The sequence below is a fragment of the Myotis lucifugus genome, unplaced genomic scaffold, assembly GCF_000147115.1.
Source record: "Myotis lucifugus unplaced genomic scaffold, Myoluc2.0 scaffold_3, whole genome shotgun sequence".
Lineage (NCBI taxonomy): Eukaryota > Metazoa > Chordata > Mammalia > Chiroptera > Vespertilionidae > Myotis > Myotis lucifugus.
The window spans coordinates 9,691,568-9,714,535 of record NW_005871051.1 but is presented as its reverse complement, the minus strand read 5'-3'; the positions used below and the strand labels follow the sequence as shown (position 1 = coordinate 9,714,535).

Sequence of the window (22,968 nt, the reverse complement as noted above, 5' to 3'; positions counted from 1 at the left end):
GCTTTGCTGGAATCAGAGTTGCATACTGAGGTCCCCTGGGCCTCAGCCCCAAAGAAGGCTCTGGCCCTGGGTTCACTGGCTACCAGTTTGGAGCTCCGTGTCCAACTTGTCCATGGGATTGTCACTAGCCATTCTCCATTCTGGGCCTGCTCTCGGCCAGAGGAATAGAGTCTCTGCTCCCCGAGACTTGGTTTCTTCCCGCCAAGGATACTCTTTATCTCCCAAGACAGCAGCCAGGGGCCAACCCATGCCACCCGTGTCTGCCTTTGCTCAACCCCTAAACCAGCCCGTCGGGAGTGCTGGAAATTCTTACCTTGAAGTCACTAAGATCTGTGTTTATTTTGGCTAAATGAGTGGTGTGGCTCTGATGAGATTTCATTTATATATATATATATATATTTTTACAAGGGAACACGACTGGACGGTGAAGCTCCCTGGTAAACACAGCCTCAAGGAGCCCACATGTGCCTGGTTTGTTTATTCTCCTATGGAAGCCAAGCACTCCGTCACGGCCACGGGCCTGTCCGTCACAGACCCGGGCCTGCGCGTGCGCACAGAGCACTGTCCGCCGCAGTGGCTGGATGCCTTTGCCCAGCCTCCCTGGGAGCTTCCAGTCTCATCCACCCATGAGAGTCCAGGGAAACAACAGAAGCAGGTTCCATGCCCAGCACCAATTTTCCTTGGGTCCTGAAGGTTAGACCTTGAATTCAACGGTACCCAAGCCCATCGGGAGTGAATTCCTCCCCACACTTATATTTGCATGAACATCCATCTCACATCCAAAAAGCACCAACGCAGGCACGGGAATGCTCTTAATAACTTCAAAATGTGCAATGGGGGGTGGGGATGGGGCTCAAGGGGGCAACGAAGGTGAGAAAGAAAGAGAAGACAGTATGTGTGGGTCTGTCATTCCCTGTTCGGCTCCCCCCACCCCTTCCTGTCTTAGGCTGTGGGGGATGAGTGGCAAATTAGGCGAGCTGACTTCGAGCCAGAGAGCGCATCTAGGTGACAAACCGGGAATTCATCTCTTTGCAGCCACGAGCTGGACAGATTAATGGGAGTGAAGATAATGAGTCTAGACTCAGATAGAAAACTGACTTCCCTTATCTCTGAAGTGCTGTCACCTACGGGGTGAGGCCCAGCCAGTACAAACAGGGCCCAGCACCCTCACGGCTGTCTGCACAGAGCAGGTTCTGAGAAACCCGTCCCTCGGTGCGGGCGAGGGCCTCTGAGGGTGCTCTCCACAAGGGCCATGAACTGGAGCGCTTCCAGTGGCTTCTAAATGCTTAGCACTGGGACCTGGGTGGGCACTTCAGCAGCGCCAGCCAACTGGATTGCCAAGAGCCCCACATGTGAGACCCGGCGCGTTATAAAAGCCCAGGCGTAAAGAATGAGAATGCGGCTGTCTCATGGTCAATCGCCCCAGCATGGAGCCCCCTCACCCCCCCATGAGGCAAACATCCGAAATTCTTCTCTCTTTGACCCGCTCTTATGTGCTTTATTAGGAAGAAAATGTCCGTTTCTGTGTTCCCGTCCTCTAAGTGCTCAAATCCCAGCCATCGAATGTGCCTTCCGAGTCCCCTCATTAGAGGCCAGCTCCTGAATTCTGCAACTTCTCCTCTTTAGGCTGGATAGCTCCTCCCTGAACTGTCCTCCCGCACCACACTGCCTGCCCCTGTCGCTCGCCGGAGGTTAATTGAGACCGCTGCCTGGGAACCCTGGAGTTGGGACTGGGAAGAACCTGTCTTCAGGCTAAAATAAATCATGGCCACATCATTTCACTGTTAATTCACTCCCGATTTTTTTGTTGTTGCTGTTCAGTCTGCTCACAGCTTCTCCTTTCTCACCACTCACGCATTTTCTGCCTCATTGCTCCCCGTCGGACAATGCGAGGCTGAAAGGCTTATCTGTAACCTATTTGTCTCTATTAGAGGTTTCTAAACTTTAATTAAACAGGAGACAGGGAGGATCTCAATCCCCCTTTCCCAGCTTCTCCAGGCGTTGCTGGTGCCATCTAGCGGCGGGAAGGGGTAGCGTCTATGTTCTCTTAGGAGACTTGTTACACTTGGAGGTTTATTCTCTCCATCCAATGCACATCACATGAGGGGAAGGAAAAGGCATGCAAAAAAAAAAATTTTTTTTTTACCTTTAAAATTCTCACCTGCAAAAGCTGAGATGGGTTCTGGAAAAACAAACAGAAAACGTTTTGCGTTAGATAAGGGGAAGAAAGAATCAGGGAACACAGGGCACGGCGTAGGTGACTCCCACTGACTGAGTCTGTTTATAATGCCCCTTGGAGAGTGTCCCAAGTCCTCCGCATGCCCCAGACTGTCTCACACACCATCATCATGGGGGCCGGGTGGGTGGGGAGAGCTGCGCAAAGTTGCTTTGGAACAAAAAGCCCTTTATGGAGTAACGGGTCCCAGAAGCATTGTAATCAGCCACTTACGGCTGATTACTTTCTCAGAGTCTGGATGAGTCTGAGAGGCCCGGGCCTGAGAGCTGCCTGAAGGGACTGAGGGTCCCAGGTGCTCCTGACATCATCACGCACACACGCCCGGGACCCATGTGCCAAGAAAAGCACTTGGTGAGTTACTACAGTCACCCTGCCGGCTGAAGGCGGGTTCCCTTCCTTCTCGGGATTCCCTCTGGCTTTTAGGAACGTCTGCGGCTGATGGAGGATGACCAGGGTGCCCCGGGGTGCATATGGGAGGTGGGCCGGCTGCGCTGTACTTCTGCTTAAGGGGACTGTCATGGTCCCTTCCCATACTGGCCACCTGGTGTGCCGTGCTTCATCTTACGATAATTCTGGGAGCTTGGCCATTAGAGGCATTCGCTTCAAAGCCAAATCTAAAATGTTACTTCACATGCCATAGTTTGCCCTGCGATTCATTCATGCAAAAGAACTGCCGGGTAATTATGCGATCACTCTGATATGGCACAGGTACTATTTTTGCTCACCACTGAAGGCTCCCATTAAGTCCATCAAACCTCTCCAGCATGTAATTCTGACTGGCAGCTGTTCTCATCCTCCAGCATTTTCTTTGCTGAAAGCGGGAGTCTGAGGATGGGGTCCCGGCACCCCCAATCTCCATATACTCAGCGCATGTCTATTTCTGAATGGGAACAGGGCTCGAAGGCGTCCCCTCATCAGACACCCCTACCTAAGACACAGCTACACTCACGCCTCCCCTCCGCACAGGCTGCCGCTGCCTCACCCACGGGGGAGCAACTGTGTCTGAGCGGCGTGCTGCCTCCTCGGGTCTATCCCAGCTCTTGGCGTCTCGTCTGGAAGAACCGCAAAGAGACAAATCGCCACGTACCCATGCAGTTCTCCAGCGGGACGTCGGTGCTTATCCGGATGTCATCGATGGCGATTTCTCCGGAACGTCCTTTTCCGATGACGCCCTCGAACACAATCTGGAAGCCAGAGGAACAGAGGCACGGTTAACGGAGCTCCCTGGGCCACCCAGTGCCAGGATTCCCAGCTTTCTGTTATTGTTTCAAGTCAAATGCATCTTTGAAGGGATTACAATATATATTACAAGGTGATGGACACTGTTGTCCAGTAACTGGAACGTATTGATGAAAAGAAACACGTTCAGAGTATGTTTAAAGAAGGGTGAAATGTTCCCTAGCATTTTTGAGGTTCGTTTACCATAAATCTTTCACAGGCCCAGCCCAGAGGTATTTGGAAACTCAGGAGACCTGAGCAGGTGGGGGTAAGTGAGAAATATACAGTGTACAGGTTTGGATTGCCTTGGGGGTAACACTGTCTTACGGCTCCATTATGATAACTAGCAGGGAAATAGTTTACTACGCACCTACTGTGTGCCAGGCACAAGGATAGCTACAAAACCTAATAGACAAGCCCCTCTGAGAATCTCACAGGTGAGACAAAAATGCAAACAGCTACAAGAAAATACATTGCATTGATGTTTATCAGTGAGAATGTGGTTGGGGGTGGGGAGGAACTCGGGACCCCTTACAACACACAGGCGCCCCTCTGCTCCCTGGCCCTCCCCTCCCTTCCCCTCCCCCTCCCCAGGTTCTCTCCGCACACTAGCACATGTCCTCTGGCAAGCGAAGCGAGCAGTTGGCTGCCTCACCAGCCATCTGTTGCTGCTTCTCGTCTGGGGAGGAGCAGGTTAATGCTTTGGCTGGTTCTTAGTCACCTCTTCCACAGTGTGTCACCTCTACCCAAGCTTCAGCCACAGCTGCGCATACCCATCTGTGCCTCAGTCTCTCGCTCTGTGGGGCTGAGATAATGGAACTCAACTCCTGGAGCCTCGGGGAGAGAAACCACTCGTTTAGTTTAGAGCCGGGTCTCTCTGGTCTGCTGGCCACCAAGCACATACAGCAACCCTTCCCCTTCCTGTGCTCGCCCTGGGGCTGGGACAGGCCTGGGAGGTTGCTCCCCTAGCCCCACCCCACCGCCCCGGAGTCTGAGCGGCTCCACGGGCCTCTTCCCTGGGCGTGGAGGGTTTGTTTGTGTTTATTTCCCTGGCTTGTGTGTCCCTTTGTCAGCCTACCGGATAGCAATCTAAACTAAAATGGAGAGAAGAAACATTTGCTGGAGAAGATTTCAGCAATATAAAAGGCAATAGGAGGAACAAAGAACCAAGTCTGGGTGTAGAGATAGGCACACTCTGAATAACAAATAAGAGTGTCATTTAGTTGCCATGGCAACGTGAGAAACACAATGAAAACAGCAGCTTAACCACGTTCCCTAATGATGAATGGGCGCAGACAGCCCTTTGAAATATTGAAATACAGATCACAAGGACACCCGCGGATGCCCGCACCGGCTCCCGCCACCACCCCACCTGATACTCCATGTCGTAGCTGGGCAAGATGATGCGCCCGTGCTTCCACTCGCTGCCCTGGTCCTCGCGGATGACCCAGAGGAGCTTGCTCTCCTGGCTGGCTTCGCGCACCACCTGCAGCGCCACCCCGCGGCCGCCCGTGGCCTGGTACTGGAACTCCATGCACACGGGGCTTTGGGGCAGGTGCACGGGCGGGCTGATGAGCCGCGCGTACTGGCCTTCTCTCCGCCCGTCGCTCTGCAGCCGCAAGAAGTTTCTGTCATCTGGGGGGGAACAAACCAAACAGGGGTTCCTGGTAAACGCTTGGGAAAGACACCCGTTTGCAGCTGTTGCCCCTCCCTCGAACAGCTGGGGCCCGAGTTTGAGTGTCTTGTTTTTTCAAGTCCTGGCTCTGCAGGCCCCACCTCCCTTCCTTATGGCTCCTTCAGGGCCTTGATTCAGATACTGGGTCCTCTTGAGGCCCTTGAGTCTTTCTGTCTAGCCAGTCCCTCCTGCCTATTCCTCGGCATCACTGTCTTTGAGCCACATTAACGGAGGGCACCTGGCAGGGCTGGCCCGATGTCTCGGCTGGTTGTGTCTACTTGTCTTCTCTCCCTAGATCAGTGATGGCAAACCTATGACACACGTGTCAGAGGTGACACGCGAACTCATTTTTTTGGTTGATTTTTCTTTGTTAAATGGCATTTAAATATATAAAATAAATATCAAAAATATAAGTCTTTGTTTTACTATGGTTGCAAATATCAAAAAATTTTTATATGTGACACGGCACCAGAGTTAAGTTAGGGTTTTTCAAAATGCTGACACGCCAAGCTCAAAGGTTCGCCATCACTGCACTAGACCCTAAGAGGCCAGACCCGCATCTTCTTCATCACTGGCTTACCCAAGGGGCCAACGCAGTCTACTGCGCTGCATTGCAAGGGGGTGAGGTGGCTGCTGGACTAGAGGCTGGTGCTGGCCAGGTGGTTTATGCTCCGAGCCTTTGTCATCTTGGCTGGGCACTGTCCAAATGCAAAACATTTAAAACCTTCTGTCTCCGCCAGCGTTACTCGACGGTGCCTGGGCGACCGTAAATCAGAAGCCTAGTGTCAGCTTCGAGAGAACAGGGGATGATGGCTGAGTAGGAGATTCTCAGGCTCCACCCCCTTCCTTGCCCGTCCTGGGGAGGCCTGAACTTGGCCTTTCGCACACACTAGGCCAACACAGCTCCAGGGAACACAGGCGCTGTCATCATCACGGACGAAGGCTATGTGTTTAGTAGGGGACGTACACATGTTGGAAAGTTAAGGTTTCTCCCATCCAAACGTTCAGAGGATGGGCCTTTTAGCTGATGAGTTTTCAGATACATCAGACACGATGTGAAAGACCGAGTTCCTCTTCCCCTTCGCAGACCTCAGGCCCTGCAGACACAGGTGTGGGACCTGCACCTGCAAATCCAGCTCGTGTGGGGGGAGGGGGGTTCTGGCCACGGGTACAGAGAGCGAGGTGGCCCCTGAGGAGAACCCTCACTGGCTCCTGCTGGCCCTGAAACCGCTCGGGCTGGTCACTTCCGCAGGAGGGCAGGGACCCTTGCCGCACGCACCCCGCACGTCAGCCACCTCGGGGTCCTGCTAATGGGAGACGTGCATGGACTTTCTCACTCAGTAGGGTGTGAGCACCTGGGGCTTGTTGGGGAAGGACAGGCCAGGACTTCAGAGCTCAGAAACCACTGGTTTGCTGTTGTTACTCCTGCTGACGTCATGTTTCTCGTGAGAGCTGAGCCTGCGGCAGTCCACCATCAGAAACAGCCCCTGCCTCCCCTCCTCCAGTCACCTCGCGTCTCTTCTCTAAGCCCCTCTGGGTACAGCCTCCGGATTATGGCTCTAGAAGCTCCCCCGCCCTGAATCAAATGAGAGCGGCTTAGGATGCATAGTTGGGATTCCACTTTGTGTCTCCTTAACCAGGGAAAGCCATGTCTGTCTAACACCCCACAACATGAGACCTCTCCAAGGCCAAAGTCAGCACAGAGACCCAGGCGGCTGCCTGCAGCCGAGATTGTTAATGACGGTGATCTGTGGAGGGAGGAGACACCGGTGCCACAGCCAGACACGCAGTGCGCTTCTAACCTATGCTTCTCCCATCAGATCTCATTACTGCCGCTGTTAATGATAATAATTATGTCACATCTGCATAATGCTGCACAGGTTACAAAGCATGTTTGTATGCGTTATTCCATTTAATCCTTGCCATATGCGCGCGAGCTCGGCTTGCTTCATCTTACTTTGCACAGGATGAAAAACTGAGGCTCAGAAAGGTTCAGGTGACGTGTCCAAGGCAGAGAGGCCGCTAAGTAGCAGAGCCGGAAGGTGTTCCCACCTTCACACAGCATGTGCTCCACTTCAGCGGTGCCCAGGGACCCTGCCCCAAGCCCGGCAATCAATCACACCCTATGCAAGGCGCTTCCCACTGGGCCTGCTCCTCTTCCTCCTCTTACCTGTGACGCCTCCCTCCCTGACCAATCCGCAGAGCCCACCTGTTTGGCTAGTCTTTCTCCTAACCCTCCTGGCACATTTCAACATTAATACCTCCCTCCTCGGAACAACTCGAGCATTTACAGACCGTACTACTCGTTGTACCTTGTGTTTAAAAAGACTGGAGGCCATTTTTTTTTTCATGCATTTCAGCACATAAACACCGGTTGCCTTCTACTAAAATTTAACTGTTTCTTGTGTGATTTTATTATCTCCCCAGTTAGATAAACAGGTCCTGGTATCACACACATAAGGCTTAATAGGACTTCTTCTCACCGGCCCCTAGATAGTGACATGTCTACGCCACTATTAAAAATAAATGTTGTTCCCATGAATGACTGAATGACACACACATGGGTAAAGAATGATAGGAGGCTATGTATTGGAACTAAGAACAGAGGGAGAATCAGCTAGCCTCTGGCAATCCCTCAGACTCATGAAATATCTTCACCATACCTCCCCTCCTGCCCCCACTGCCCCCGCCCGGGCCAATAGCCCTTTTCAAAAGTGAGGTGAACTAACAAGAACAGGGGGACCTGTGGACGTCCCAGCCCCGGAGCCACAGGTGAGAACCCCCCAAATGCTCCCCCTGCTGCAGTCCTTGCCAAGCCCTGACTGTCTCCACCTGATACAAAGGCAGCCAGATTTCCGAGACTTATTATTCAGCCTTCCTCCTTCACAGTTTCACAAATAAGACCCCCTTGCCGCCTGAAAATTGCTTGGCAGAGATACTGTCACTTGTGTGAATTTACATTAAGCGGCAGGGGAATCTCGGCATAATGGGTAGGATTTAGGAAGTAAAATGTGCGAGGAGGTGTAAAGAGCAGGGCTGGCTGGGTGTTATCTGGGTCTGTTGCACTTACCCATCCTGTTGCTAAAACTTCGGCACAATGAGGCCAAAGGTTTCACAGGCTGCTCCTCCCACGGCCCAAATTCAGCCCCTTCCTCTCCCCTCCCCCACCTCACAATAAGATGATAATCGCTATGCATGATTTAAAGGGCCACTGGAAGACCAGGGAGTTAATGCTGGTGGCGTGCTAAGCACGAGCAGCTGAGGGATCATAATTCAGTGCTGACATCTGAGCTAATCCACTAGTTTGCAGAATCTCGAGACAAGCAGGCCTCTGAATTTCACTGAGTTAAATCGTTTGTGCCCCACTTGTCTGTTAAGTGCTATGAGCTCGAGGGGAGAAAGATGATATGTAAATTTAGGGAATTAGCAGTAGACATCAGTCAGAGGGACGCTGGGCTGCAGAATGTCCCTGCCTGCCTGTCACTGAGAGACCTGATTAGAACCAGGACATCATGCAGGAATGGCCGAGACCAGGAAAATCCAGGGAGGGGGAGAGGAGAAGCAGGGGGAAGGGAGCCGATGTTAACTGAGCACCTAGTATGTGCCAGATATTACACTGGAGGCTTCATCTGCCTATCTTATGGAATCTTCCCTGCGAAATAAGGATCATTTTCTTCATTTTTACCAACAAAAGAAAGTGAGGCTCAGAGAACTGAAGTGGCGTGTCTCAGACCCCAGCTACAGAGTGATGGAAGGAAGCTATGAGCCCTGATCAGTCTGAGTAAAATCACCTGAGCATGGCCTTGCACCTGGGCTGGAACCCTAGCCTAATCCTCACTCATCTGCTAAAGCCTCAGTCTTCCCATCTGTAAAATGGGTGTAACAACATCATTACTGCCTAGGGTTGTGAGGAGGAACTGGAACAAGCGGTGCACAATGCTTTGCACAGGAACAGGGACATGGTAAGAGCTCGATATAAATTATGGCCTTTTATCACTACTACTATGGCTATCCACACTGCCTCCTATGCTTGCCTTTTTGTTTTTTTTTAGAAAGAAAAATGGTTGGAAGAGCACTAATAACTTGGGAAGACCAATCCAAGACTCAAAGAGAAGGATGGTTTGACCTGAGGACAGTAAAAATGTTTTTAGGAATAAGACGGTTCCCAGATCCATCATCCTAATCCCCAAAACTGGGCAGCCCCAAATTGTGCACCATGCACGATTTACCACGTATCTGTGTGCGAACCTGTGCTAGATGAAATAAAGTAGCACATGATCCTGGAACACGAGGGGGGCTCATGAGACGGCTTACAGCAGGCCAGCCCTGCCGTCCAGAGGAACGAGGCCGAAACATCCAGAACAGCTGTCCACCCTTGGCTTTAAACTTCCCAGGGAAGGAGTTCCCACAGGCCATGTGGGCAATGTGTTTCCTGGGTCACAACCCTAACTGTCAGGAACTTCTTAAATTCAGTTTTACATTTTCCTGCTGTCACTTTAGACACATGTCCTCCTTCCATCCCTGATGGAGCACAGCCCAAGATCTGTCTTCTGACTTAGAAACACTGTCACTCATGAAGAATGGGAGACCCTGTCTTTGCTTCCTCAGGAAACACAACCCTTGCTCCTTTAAACATCCACTTTGCAGGCCTTTAGGTCCAGGGCGGGGGTCTCCACTGACTCTTCTCTAAGCGAAGTGTCTCTATTCCTTTAAGTCAGGGCACCCACTTCAGTGCCACAATGAAGCACACGTGTGAAAGTGAAGTTTGTTCCCAAACACAGAGGGACTGCTAGGCACACACTGGCTGCTGATGACCAGATAGAGCAAAAGGTTGGCATGGTATGGCATGGGGGTGGGGGGTGGGGCTACCTTAGTGATTTCCTTGGACTTTAAGGATGAGCCCTTTAAATTGCTGACAATTGACTAGCTGAGAACCACCCGTGACTGGCGCTGTCTTCTTGTTCTCCTACCTGGTGGCGGTGATGCCGGCAATGGATAGCTTCCCACAGAAAGACAACGGGAAGGAAATAGGTTCAGTTGTTGAAAGAGAATGAAGAAATAATGTCCCTGAGACACAATCCCTCTTCTCCCAGACCTGACACGCTTGGGAGGCGTTTGGGGAGGGTCCCTGACTCCAAACATCTGCTGTTGCCCTCGACGCAGGGAAAACCCCCACGTGGGAACGAACAACGGGAGTTCGGAAGGGCAGGGAGGAAGCGCAGAGGACAGGGTCCTCAGGCGTCTTAACCTGCGGCCGCCTCTGCAGGGGCCTCCTGATACTTCACCTGGCGATTTACGGCCACAGCTGGCTTCAGCTGCACGAGTGCTTTGTGAGCACGTGACAGCATCTGGCCCAACAGCCACGGAACCACCTTACCAAACCCTGAAATAAACCACCAGGCGGGTCCTCCTGGCTATCACAAAGCCAAGCACGCCATCTGTCCAGTGCGCGCCTCTCCTGGCTAGCTTTGCGCCCTCCTGCTAGACCACCATCTGAAGGAATATTTAGTGCTGCAGGAGACGCAGGCTCTTTGTACAGGTCATGCTTAAAACATGAGTCAGCCCCTCGGCTGGCCTCCCAAGGTCAGTCTGTCTCGCTGAGGTCCTCAGATTAACAACCAGCGAAAGGAAGCACTGACGTCGGATGAACTCAGCAGGATGTTCTCAAGGTTTACAGCTGACCGTTTTGTGGACAGTTTGGGAGGTCAGGCCCGGTCTTTGCAGGAGCCTCCCTGAAGCTGTTTTGGTATGTCAGCGTTCAGGAAGGTTTTGCAATGGAGGCGGTCTTGCTATCATCCCACCCCTGTGTTATTTATTCACACACTGCCGGGGACTCAAGCAATGATGCTTTTAAAAAAAAAAAAAGGAGTAATTGCTTCTCCTCTCTACTGCTGTCTTTTCCGCAAAGCCGAAGAAGTGTTTCCACCTCCTTAATGAAGGACCTCTGTGCTTCTTTTTCCAGTTGAAGTTATTGCTTGAATATTGGCTTTCTTTTAGCCAAGCTGTTCCTGGTCTTTAATTATCTGTCATGATTTAAGCCCGAGAAGTTCCCGTCTCAGTATCTGCAGTGGCTGCAGAGCCCCAGCCAAGCCACAGCAACCTCTTTCTCAGGGCAAGTCAAGCTAAAGCCAATCCCGTGTCTGCTGCTGTTGGTCCCATCTCTGGGGAAGGTCTTTCGAGCTCAGAGAGTTGCTTTCTAATTCATGGAGCCACCAGTATTTTTCTGACAAAAACCAAGCCCATCACAAGCAAGTTCACGCATCAATTATTTCCTTTGATTTCTCTGCAACCATCGCCCACCATCCTGGCCCACACTTAATCTTCTTGTGCGTGTCGCACAGTTTTGGTCTTCCATTCTAATGGAGTTCACTCAATGACCCGGTCTGCACCCAACAGCCCATGTCTACCACGTGCTTTTGGTAGGATAGCCACCAGGTGTAAAATTCAAACATTGCCGAACATGGTATCCCTGATTCACTCTCACTTGAGATTGTTTTTGAACCCAGAGGAAAGGTTCTGTTCTCTCAATCCAATAAACATGAATGCAAGACAACCAAAGCTGTCCTTTCCTACTGGTATACCATTCCATGTAGCCTTTGCCCGTTTTCTTTATATCACGTCCACGATTTGAACTTACTGAAATGAAGTCACACTGTACCCACCCTTCATGAGGTCAACAAGTGTGTACAAGAGCACACACACCCGAGGGAGACCACACACACCTGAGGGTTCTGAAGCTGACCTGGCATCGTACCCGTGTCTCCAGTTTTTTTGTCTCATTCCTGACAACAACAATAATAATAACAACAAAAACAATTAGTATTCTTCCTATTATGGGTATTGCTTAGGATTGATTTAGGATGCTCTTTTTGATTGAATGAAATAGTCCCTACCCTATCCAATGCTGTGTTACTTGCTTACTTTATTAAGGTTACACACTGAGGTAAAACGAAACAATGAGCCAAATACCAGCCACAGACCACTCCCATCAAGGGATAATATGGATGGCACATCCCCCGAATCACTTGCTTCTTGCTTTGCGCCAAACCAAGTAGCAACAGCAGCAGCAGCGAGGGTCCCAGAGGTCACCCTCAGGTCAATGCCTGATGGCGCTGGAGCAGTGGTCGCCAGGGCAACGTGATGACGAGCATGCCCTATACCTGCACTGTCCCAGGCAGCATGGCTCCCGTGCCCTTGAAACATGGCTGGGCGAAGAAGGAACCAGAGTTTTAGCTGTATTTAATTTTAATTAAATGAAAATAGCCACACGTGGCTAGTGGCTGCCCTATTGACCAAGGGCCATCTCAAGGACTTTTTGGCCTCGTTCTTTAAAGACCTAAATCTGATCTTCCTCAAAACTCCCACTAGGGGACACTTTCTGTGTTCTCGTAGCGACAGAGAAAAGGCAGAGTGGCTTCGGGCGACCCTGGGACGGGCTCCTCTGTAACCAGCAGGGGTCAGTGAATTGGGAACAGGGTCCCCAGGGACAGGCTTCCCAGGGACGGGTGTGAACACACTCCGGGCTTCTGAGCATAAGCAAAGAGCTAAAAAAAGAAATTCCAAGCGGCTTGAAAGACTATCTTGAAAAACAAAAACAGTGGAATGGAACCAGTGGGTGTCCTGTCAGCCTTAAGCAACCACCAGCGCTGGCCAAAAGAACAGAACTAATTGCTTACTTAAAAGGAAAAAGAAAAAAAACAAAACAAGAAAAAACACACAAAACAAAACATGAGAAAAGAACTAAATCAGAAAATATCTAAGGAATGTTAAGTCGTTTCCACAGACACTTCTAACCAAATGGCCTGTGTATGCTATTTCAACACGGCTATTTTCTTTCCTGCCTTCTTTTTCCTCCCGACTCGACAGAGACACCTCCTTTCTTAAATGTAATTACTTGTGTTTACCCATCGAATGAGGGGATAAAACATATGGCGCACTTCTCTTAAGAGCGGGGTGGGCTCCTCTCTGTGCAGTGGTGACCTGTGGGGGACACAGCCACTTTCGGGTCTGACTTGGAAGGTCTGGCCACTCTGATCCCATTAGCATTTACCCTGCCCCTAACCAAGCACAGCTGTTTCCTCTCTCCCAACTGCTCCCCTCGGGGGCCCTTTTTTTTTTTTTTGAAGAAGAAGAAAGGAAGGACCACCCTGAACAGAAAGGGCTTTCTCTCCTCTCCTACTTAAAGCCTGAGACCCAGTTTTGCCAGGAGAAGGAACATGGGAAATACAGCACATGCTTTTGTAAGTCATCAGCGGGCAGAAGGAAGGGCTCTGAAGACAATATTATGATTCTGTTTTCTGGAGGCAAGTTACAAGTGCCACTTTTCCAAACTTCAGGGCTTCCTCTGGAGGAGGAAAATAATTATTTTCTTTCTCAATATCTTAGGGGAAAAACACCACTAGATCGAGTAGTTCCTTATGGCCCTAATTTTCCTTCTGTCCCCATCCAGCCAGCCACAGGTTGGAATCCTGCCCGCTTTGCGAGCTTGCTCCAAAGAGCCCTACCAACCGCAGGCTGCGATGCATCAGCCGAGTGAGGCTAAGGACTAGAATTCCCAACCAGTAACCAGGGCACTCAGGGACGGGGCAAGGGCTGGGCCAGGGGGAGGCAGAAATGAGCAAGCAATGGGCAGGGGTAAAGGCCAGGGTCAAAGGGAGAGTCACGGAAGCTCTCCCTGAAGTGTCCCCTGCTAATTGGTGGCCTTGCAGCCTGGCCTGGGAAGGCCTCAGACATTCTTAGAGAACATCTGCTTAGAAGAGTGCAAGGGAAGAGGCTGAATGATTGGACAGGACCTGAAGATGAATGCTGGGTAAGAGCCAGTAAAGGTCTCCATGCTGTATCAGCCGCGTCCCTTTATTCAAACTGCCTCTGCCAAGCTCCCCTCTTACACACACATGCGTGCATATAAATCACACCCACACACACAGATCTATAGACACAGGCACAGAGATTCATGCACAAAACACACGCACAGGCATAGACATATTTATCAATACATCTACATCTACACATAAAAACACATGATATATGCATATATACACACACACACAAAACAAACACCTTGAGAAATAAACATACATACACATATGTACCCACAAATACACACATGTAAACACAGGCATACACACACACACACTCAGACACATACCCTACAAATCTTTAAGATAAAAAGTGGGGGGTTGGGAGAACAACCAATTAATTGGGCCAAGTCTCAAAGGAGAGGAAATAAAATGAAAAATCCAGGCTGGGTTATAAAAATAAGTATTTTTTTTCCAGCGTGCAGGAGGCTCATTATATTAATTAAACATTATTGCAGTGAAGGAGAGGAGGGAGGGTGATTAAGGCTGGGACCGGGTAAGTGCTCTCTCCCGTTGCCCGCGGCTGTGCCGATCCTCAGATATTAATCTCTCCGAGCTCTCGAACGCTGAAGAGATAAACACTTGAAATATGAAAATGTTTTTCTCTAGAGCAGACGCTGTGACCCTCTGGGAAAGCAAGTGCAGGCCGTGTCGGGAGGCGGCCGCAGTGCCCTCCCAGCGTCTGTCCTACTGCCTCCCCTGGGGACAGGGGACACTGCCAGTTCTTGCAGTGAGGGGCAGGGGCAGCTCCGGGGGACCCTGCAGAAGGGACGGTCCCTTCTCCCTTTATTCTCTAGCCAGGCAACATTTAATCTGCTAATTTCCAAAGTGAACCCCTTTCCTCTCGAATGCTGGGGGGGGTGAGGTAGGGGGGTGGCACGGGGGTGGGGGGACCGATGGCCCAGGCCAGGGGTGTGGGAATTTGAAAGCGAATGCCTGGAGTGCCAGAGCCGGTATTTGTGACGACCTGTTGTTAAATTATCTGGGATTTTGCAAGCCGGTTGTTAAACGCAAGCACTATTAAAAATTAAATGATAGAAAGTTACAAGTAAATAAATGAGATTACAAACTCAAGATAATAAATTCGTTAAAACTCAACACTTCCTAATTATTTTAATATGATTTACCGGTACCTATGCTCCCAAGGCTATTTGCATGTATCACATCTGCCTGAGGGGGAAACTACGGGTGCTGTGCCCCCCCGCCCCCCACCCGCCCACTGATGGCTGGTGGCTTGAGTTCAGCTACAGCAGGAGGAACTGCAACCCTGAAGGTGGCCCGCAGAGCAGGGCTTCTCATCCTCGGAGAGCTGCTTGTGAAGCATCTACCAGAACATCCCTGTAGCCGCGTGCAGCCCCGGACATGGCAGATGACCTGCTTCCATCTATTCCAGTGATGGCGAACCTTTTGAGCTCGGCGTGTCAGCATTTGGAAAAACCCTAACTTAACTCTGGTGCCGTGTCACATATAGAAATTTTTTGATATTTGAACCATAGTAAAACAAAGACTTATATTTTTGATACTTATTTTATATATTTAAATGCCATTTAACAAAGAAAAATCAACCAAAAAAATGAGTGTCATAGGCTCGCCATCACTGGAAGGGCCCAGGCAACGCCTCATGTCCAGGGGCCAGAGGCTTTTGGACTCGGACTCGGCAGGACAGCGCCAGGCGGCTCTCCTAGACACCGGTGGGCATGGCAGCGTTCGGGCCCTCGACGGGGCTCGCCACAGAAGCCAGGCCACCCTGGGAGAAGGTAAGGCCGGCCCGCGGCTTCCTGACGGGCCACTTTAGGAATAATACCCAGCCTGACAAGAGGCTCTGTGACGCTGGCAGCGAGGACCGGCCGGGAACAAGGGGACATTGACTCATGGCATCTCCTAGACCTCCCCACGGCCCTTCCTTCCTTCCTCTTCTTTTATCTTGGCCTCTCTCCCTCCCGCCCAGCTCCCAGGCCGTCCTGTAATCACAGGCGAGGGCAGGAACCACCAACCCGCTATTCTGTGGGGTGACGTCGTGAGCGAAGACCGTGGTGGTTTGCGGGCAAAGGGCAGAGGGTGGCTCTGTGCTGGGAAGTTAGGAAGCCTGCCCGAGGGTCTGAGCGGAGAGCGTGGGGAAGGCGAGCCTGACGCTCTCATCTCTGCACTCGCAGCCGGCTTACCTGGGAACGTGCGGTCGTTGGGGCTGGTGCTGCCGGCCCAGGTGCTCCGGAGCCACTTGGCGTGGTCGTAGATCCAGCCGCAGGCCTCCTCGGGGAAATCGAAGTTGCAGTTGAATCCTGAAGGGAGCTGCAAATCTTTGTCTGAAAGAAGAGAGAGAGAGAAAAAAATAACCCAAAGGAACGCCAATGAAATGGGCTCAGAGAACAGCCACCATGGTGCTATTTCAATGGCTGGCAAGGCCTGAGTGCAGAGCAGAGAAAGAAGGCTCCTTTTCGCTCATTCATTTCACTCCTCTTGGCGGTCGCTGGCTTTCGGGTCAGCCTTTGGTCTCATCCTTCCCAGGCACGAAAGCCAAGTCTGCCCGCGGTTCCCATTGTAAGCGATCACAAAGGAGGCCACCGAGTGGCTTTGGGCTCTCCCTGGCCTCTCTGTCCACCTCGGAGCGCAGACCAATGTGAAAATCGCTGCTCCCTACACGCCAGAGGAGAATGTCTCCCCAGGGCCTCGGTGGGAGGCTGGCTCCTGCCCACCTGGCTCTCGGGAGTGATGGGCAGCCCGGTAGCATCCAGAGAGGCGGGAGGGAATGCAGGCCAGCGAGGAGAAAGTGGACACTGAGACAAGGCCGGCTTGTTTGCTCCCCTTCACCTCCTGCGGTAGGTCTCTCGTTTCAGAAGACCGGGCCATTTCCACATCCCGGGGGAGGCGCTGCCAGGTGGCATGTTAGGGCAAAGTGAGGGAACCGGACCAGCCGGACCAGCTGGCCGCCCGCTCAGCGCTGACCAGGAGGAAAAGGGATTGCACAGGAAGGCTGGGTCCAAGGTCAGCAGAGGGTGCATCCTCATGGGAGTCTCAGAAGTGGCCACCGATGGCTCGCCCTGGCTGCTCGGTTGTTCTCGGGCCTGAGCTAGAAGCCTGAACCTGAGGCGTTGTTTTGAGGGTCCACTCGGCTCTAAAAACCAAGACTGAGCTGGTGCTACATGGGTGATGCAGCGGGGGTGGGTGGAGGTGGGCGAAAAGAGGAAACAGGACAAGTATGGATGCTTGCGCTCGCCAGAAGGGCCTGTGGAGACGGCAGGAAGGTGTGGCCAGTGCTGGCAGCAGAGAGGAAGTGGGGTCCCTGGCCTTTTCACTTCCCTTCTCAGGGTTCCCAGGGAGGAATTTCCGCGGAAGGCCTCAGACGTGGGTTCGGAGGTCTGAAGTGAGTAACAGGCTGGAAACAGATTGCTCCCACCACGGAGGGGAGGAGGGCACGCCTCTGAGGGCAAGGGCAGGGCTAGCCTCAGCGCAGAGGGCCACCGGGTGCTACCGGGCCCTGCTCATGCCTCTCCTTCCCAAGAGGCAACGTGGAATGTTTGCCCACCGTGGGCCAAAGTCAGCTCGAGTGGAGAAGAAACACATGGAATCTATTACAGGATCAACCTGTGGCTTGGAAAAGTCAGCTCCTAGCCCTCACCATCCCCTTCTCCCGGCCATTTCTGAATTTCTATTTTTCCGTTCAAAAAATATGGAGTAATTCAATATACCGTAATTCCTCTCTCATGTTGACATGCATACTGCATCCCGGGAACCAAATTCCACAAAGGGATCTTGTGCAAAAGAAGAGGGAAGGGAGGAACCACCAAAGAAACCTCAAAGGAAACAAACCGCTACCAACAGGAAAATTATATGAAACTTCTGAACGTTTGCAGAACCCTTCCATTTTCCTTCGGGCTGCCACTGAGATAGAAGCCCCGCCCCCGCCCTCCGCCCAGCCAACCCTGCTAACCCGACACCATATATTCGCTCCCTGTGCATTCTACTTTTGGCCCTCAAACTATCTTAAACATGTCTTGGAAGATTCTCCAAGTCTCCTTCTCCTCTTGATAAAACAAAAACAAGTTCATTAAAATGTCAGGATTCTGTATTCCACTCACCCTGACCAATAGTGTCCCTCCACCCACACAATGCACAAAAGCACATTCCTAAAAGCATATGCATTAAATTATCATTTTTCAGTCACACAACTTCAGCATTTATTTTTGGCTTCCCTCCCATTCTTCTTCGCAGCCCTTTTTTTTTTTTTTTTTTTTGAGCTGGCCACTCCATCCGCGCAGTCCCTCCGACTGTCAGGCCGCTGAGTGTGCGGGTCCGGCAGACTCCACCGTCCACCTACGGAGTCTCCATCGCTTCCCAAGTCTCTTCACCAATTTCCCCTCATTTTGTTTAATGAACATTTAATAATGGTCAGTAATTTACTGTAAATGGAGGCTGTCAGGCATGAACTTCCAGCCAAAAATGCCAGGTGTTCCAAAATTTGTGGTTTGTTAGGAATGTCCTCAGACTCCGCTCCTTAGCGGTATGATTTAAAACCTGTCGCACTTTTGGTCTCTGCCAATTGTTTCCATCGAACGTGGGTATGTTTAGGAGACGGAATGAGAGGAGTCCAGATTTCCCACCTGATGAGGAGGGGCCCTGTGCCTGGGAGGAACTGAGGTGCCTTTTGATACGTCTGCTTTTGTCACTGACCTGCACTCACACCCCACGGAGGACGCGCGATCCCATGGAGTCATAGTGATGACACTTTCTCAACCAGTGGTGGTGAGAGACAGGGAAATGCAATTAAGGAATGGTTAACGCTGAGTTAACCTTGACTAGGGGGCTCCCTGAACCATGTCACCTCCAGATTTTCACCTGACTGTATTGTGAAGACACGGCTTCGCAGGAACAAGGATCACAGATGTGGATTCTGACCACGTGAAGTGAGGGCTAGAGAAGAGGAGGAGTCCTCTTTAAATGGACCCTCATGCCCGGCTGTGGTGGCTCAGTGGTTGAACATTGACTAAGAACCAGAAGGTCACAGTTCGATTCCCGATCAGGGCACATGTCCAGGTTGCGTGCTTGATCCCCAGTGTGGGGTTTGCAGGAGGCAGCTGATCAATGATTCTCTCTCATCACTGATGTTTCTCTCTCTCTGTCTCTCCCTCCCTTCCTCTCTGAAATCAATAAAAATATATATATTTTAAAAAACGGACCCTTATCTCAGCTGATGATCACTGGGTTCGTGCCCATAGGGCTGTACAGGTGGTTCCAATACTGATTGGTTGGAAATGGCCGTTGCCCCAAGCCCCTGAGTACCCGCACCTCCCTGACCTCTGACCCAGTAACCCCCAGGTCCCTGCCCAGCCGCAGGTCAGCCTCCATCCCCACTGGTAGGCACCCCTGCCATCCCGGATGAATGCGACTCTGACCCCGACCCTCACCGTCCTCAAAGCTGCAGTTCTCCCCGCACTCCGTGGCCTCCTCGTCAATGGGATACGGGGTGGTGGTCTCTTCGCTCCTCACGGTGGGTCCCAGTGTCTCCACGGTGGGCTTGGCATCTGCGTGAAGGCAAAGGAAGGGGCGTGAATGCCGCATACAGCAGCCTGCATTGAAACGCAGCAGGAGAAAGAGGCCCCAAACCAGGTTTCCTGTCTGAGTGTGGGCCATCAGAGAAGGAGAAAGAAAGCCAGGACACACGCACCCTGAGGCCACCCCTGTGTGCCGGCAATGATGTCGGAGCGTTGTCCGAGCTGAACGAAAATGGGCTCAAGCTGCAGAAACAGCCCAGACAGAGGCCCTGATACAAACCCCCGCTAAGGCCTTCCTGCCCAGCAGAGGCCCTGAGGCTGGCATGAAGGCCACGCGAGACAGGGCCACATGAGACAAGAATGAATGTGGGTGACGCTGACCCGGAGGCGGGGCTAAGCCACACTCTGGGTGGTCCGTTAAGACAGAAGTGTGGTGAGCAAACACACAAAATAAATGATGCTCATCAAAACCAGTTTGCATGCTTCTTGCTGCTGAACAACCTGAGCTTCCGTTCAGAGGAAACCTAGCGCCTACCTGTGCCCCTCCCCTTGGGTGGCAGCCGACATGCCTTCCTGCCTCACCCCTGCTTTTGCGTGAATACAGAACTTTTGGAACCAAAGCTCACCCCACCTGGGCGGCACAGTCACACAAAGCCGTAAGCAAATCCGGTGCCTGGGGGGTGTGATCCCGATACTGCTGTTCACGTTTGCACAAAAGCAACAGAAAGGACTGCGGATTCAAAGGGACTCAGACTGCTTGGTGGGAATCATGTGGGGCTGTGCCTTCAGGAGCTGTACCTGTTCCTTGGCGCCACTGTGTGTGATTAGGTGTCTTTGTGAGGCCCCTTCAGGATACCATGTAATAAACAATAAGGCGTGGCAGAGTCAAAAGCTTCCTAAATTCAATGGCTGCTGCCAGGCAGGCTGGGGGTTGGGGAGAGTCAAGGATGGGACAGAAGGTGGCGCAGGGGACCTTGCCTGCCTGATTTAAGGGGCCACCAGGACTGGCTCCAGCTGATTGAGGCCCGGAGGGATGGGGGTGAGGAAGAGTGGGGAGGTGGCCAAGTGTGGCCAGATCTTGCAACCCCCCCACCCCAAATCCAAGAATCCCCACGTAAAACCTCCAGACTTATCCATGTTGGCAACTGATTCAAAATATTATAATAACTAGAATGCAACAAAACCGGGCTGGGCCCAACCTGGCTGCAGGCAGTCAGTTCTGACCTGGTGATTCATTCACCTATCCATTCACTTGTTTATTTGCTCACCCCAGTCATTCATTCAGCAACCGTTTGTGAAATGAATTAAACCGTGAGTCAGGCCCTTGGTGGGGCAAAAAGGAGTGCTGGTGACTGGTGTTCAAACCCATGTGTCGTGGGGCGGGGCCTTCGTCCCAGAGCTGTGCTCCCACCAGACTCCCCGAGTACGCCCAGGCGCGGTTCCTCCCATTTCTGTACCTGCTCCTTGGCGCTATTGTGTGTGATTAGGCGTCTCTGTCAGGTCCCCTTCAGGATACCATTTAATAAAGCCAGGAGCTGAAGGAACTCGCTAAATACGCTGAAACGCCTTTTCACGGTCGATTTCCCATCTTTCTGCTATTAAGTACTACGCACCTAACCTTTCAGACTCCCCTTCGCCGTGCCTGCCTCTTGCTCACAGTCAACAGCAAATAACCTCGAAGCGTCCTAATTTGTAAGTTCGAATTTGTCACTGTGTCACGGAATCTCAAACTCAATTGTACAGCAAACTCCAGGCAGCAAGGCAAGAAGTAATCATTGGAAACACACACGGACTAACAGGTGGAGCAGCCCTGTCACATTACTTAGCGGCAGGGACCCGGCCCGGCCCATTCTTTTCGCTGGGATCCTTCTGGGGTAGGAATGAAAGGCATGAGCCAAGGATGAGTCGCACAAACTCATCCTTGATGGGTGGACATGTGACAAGCCAGAGAGCCACGTGCCCTGGGAGAGCAGTTTCTGGAAATGTGAGGTAGCAAGATGGGTCAGCGGATCGGTGGAGATGAGGCTAAGTGCGAGGAAACAGCAGCGGCCTCTGTGTCCACAGTGTTTGTACTGGGCGCTCCCAGGCAAGTGCCTGTTAAACTGCTGTGTCCACAGTGTTTGTACTGGGCGCTCCCAGGCAAGTGCCTGTTAAACTGCAATTGAAACCAGATGTCCGAGACTTCAAAGGGAGGGAGGCCGGGCAGAGGGTAACGAGCCCCAACTCCGCTCTTCGGAGGAATGGCCGGGCAGGACTTTGAAATGAGAAACCTGTTGCTGACCGTCACCAGTGTCATTTGGGCCAGGTTGGGGTGGGGGTGCAATACGTGGAAAAAGCCATTTGCCACTGTCCGGCCGGTCAGAGAGCAGGGCCAGCCGGGAGAGGCCCGGCCCAGAGGGCCCGAGGACAGGACGGAAGTGTGAGCAAGCCCCCGGCGGGCTGAGCGACCTCTGCCGCTGGCTTCCTCTCTCGGGGGCTCAGTTTCTTTATCTGTGAAAGAGGCGCTGGCTTCGATTTGTGATTTTCCCCCCAAACTGTACGTCACATGCATTAGTAGGCTGTGGAATCAATTTAATGGGTCGTGACCAGCATTTTAAATATCGCAGCGATAACATTTCAGCGCGCACGCACGTGGTGAGGATGAGCACTGCTTTGGGAACCTTTGGTCTCAGTCGTACTTACTTATCCTAACAGGTTTATTAGGTGCCGGGCAGCAGTCTATGTACTTGATATCCGTTATTTTGTGGAATCCTCAGAATAACCCTAGGGGGTGTAGCTATACCATGATCACCCCCATTTTTCAGCTAAGATACCTGAGATGCTGAGGGCTAAGTAACGTGTCTGACTTACACCTGGCAATCTGTGGCCAGCGTCTAGGCACTCAGTGGCACACTGTTCCCCATAGGCACACACATGTGTGCTTATGTGTGTGTGTGTGTGTGTGTGTGTGTGTGCATACATGCACTTGTAAATCTGGTGGGTAGTTTTATAAATTTATTTTATCTTGTGGATGGTGGTTAAAACCACTTGAAAGCCACTGGCCTAGAAGCTGCCGTTTTCAGTGCCTCAAATGGGCAGGTGACCCACATTCCTCGGAGACCTGGCCTTAGTGCTACCTAATGGGGAGTAAGTGTCTCCCCGCTAGATGTGCTCGTGAGGACTGCCTGCACTCGGAGGGGGCGGGAGGCCAGTCTGGGCCCGATTCCCACCTGTGTGCCGCCATGGGCCCCCTCCTCTGCGCCATCGCAGCGGGCACGCCGGAGGCACTTTTCTCCCTGGGAGCCGAAAGCACTCCTCCGACATGCTCTTATCAATGCTCCACGATCCCCTGCTGGGGACAGGCACAGCGCAGACAGGAGAATGGGAGATACCTGGGCCCTGGTGGAGGAGGCCGGGGGCTCAGCCCGCCCTGCCGCTCCGCTCCTGCTGGTCTGGGGCTGGTGCCCGGGGGACAGGTGGGCCCAGACCAAAAATAGGCAGGGCGCTTCGCCG

The 22,968-nt window shown here is 52.0% G+C and overlaps 1 protein-coding gene across 6 annotated transcripts in view; it reads right to left on the bottom strand.

Annotated features, from left to right (window-relative positions):
- Positions 1-22,968, bottom strand: part of NRP2 (neuropilin 2) — a 120,176-nt gene that overhangs the window by 28,639 nt on the left and 68,569 nt on the right. For 3 of the 6 annotated variants that reach the window (XM_006082426.3, XM_006082430.3, XM_023760521.1), the window contains exons 11-15: positions 19,390-19,506; positions 16,150-16,290; positions 4,827-5,089; positions 3,324-3,420; positions 2,147-2,182 (exon numbers count right to left, since the gene is read on the bottom strand). In XM_006082426.3, coding sequence (XP_006082488.1) covers positions 2,147-2,182; positions 3,324-3,420; positions 4,827-5,089; positions 16,150-16,290; positions 19,390-19,506 — 654 coding nt within the window. The remainder of the gene's footprint in view (positions 1-2,146; positions 2,183-3,323; positions 3,421-4,826; positions 5,090-16,149; positions 16,291-19,389; positions 19,507-22,968) is intronic. The other 3 variants (XM_006082431.3, XM_006082427.3, XM_023760523.1) reach the window with 1 other exon arrangement.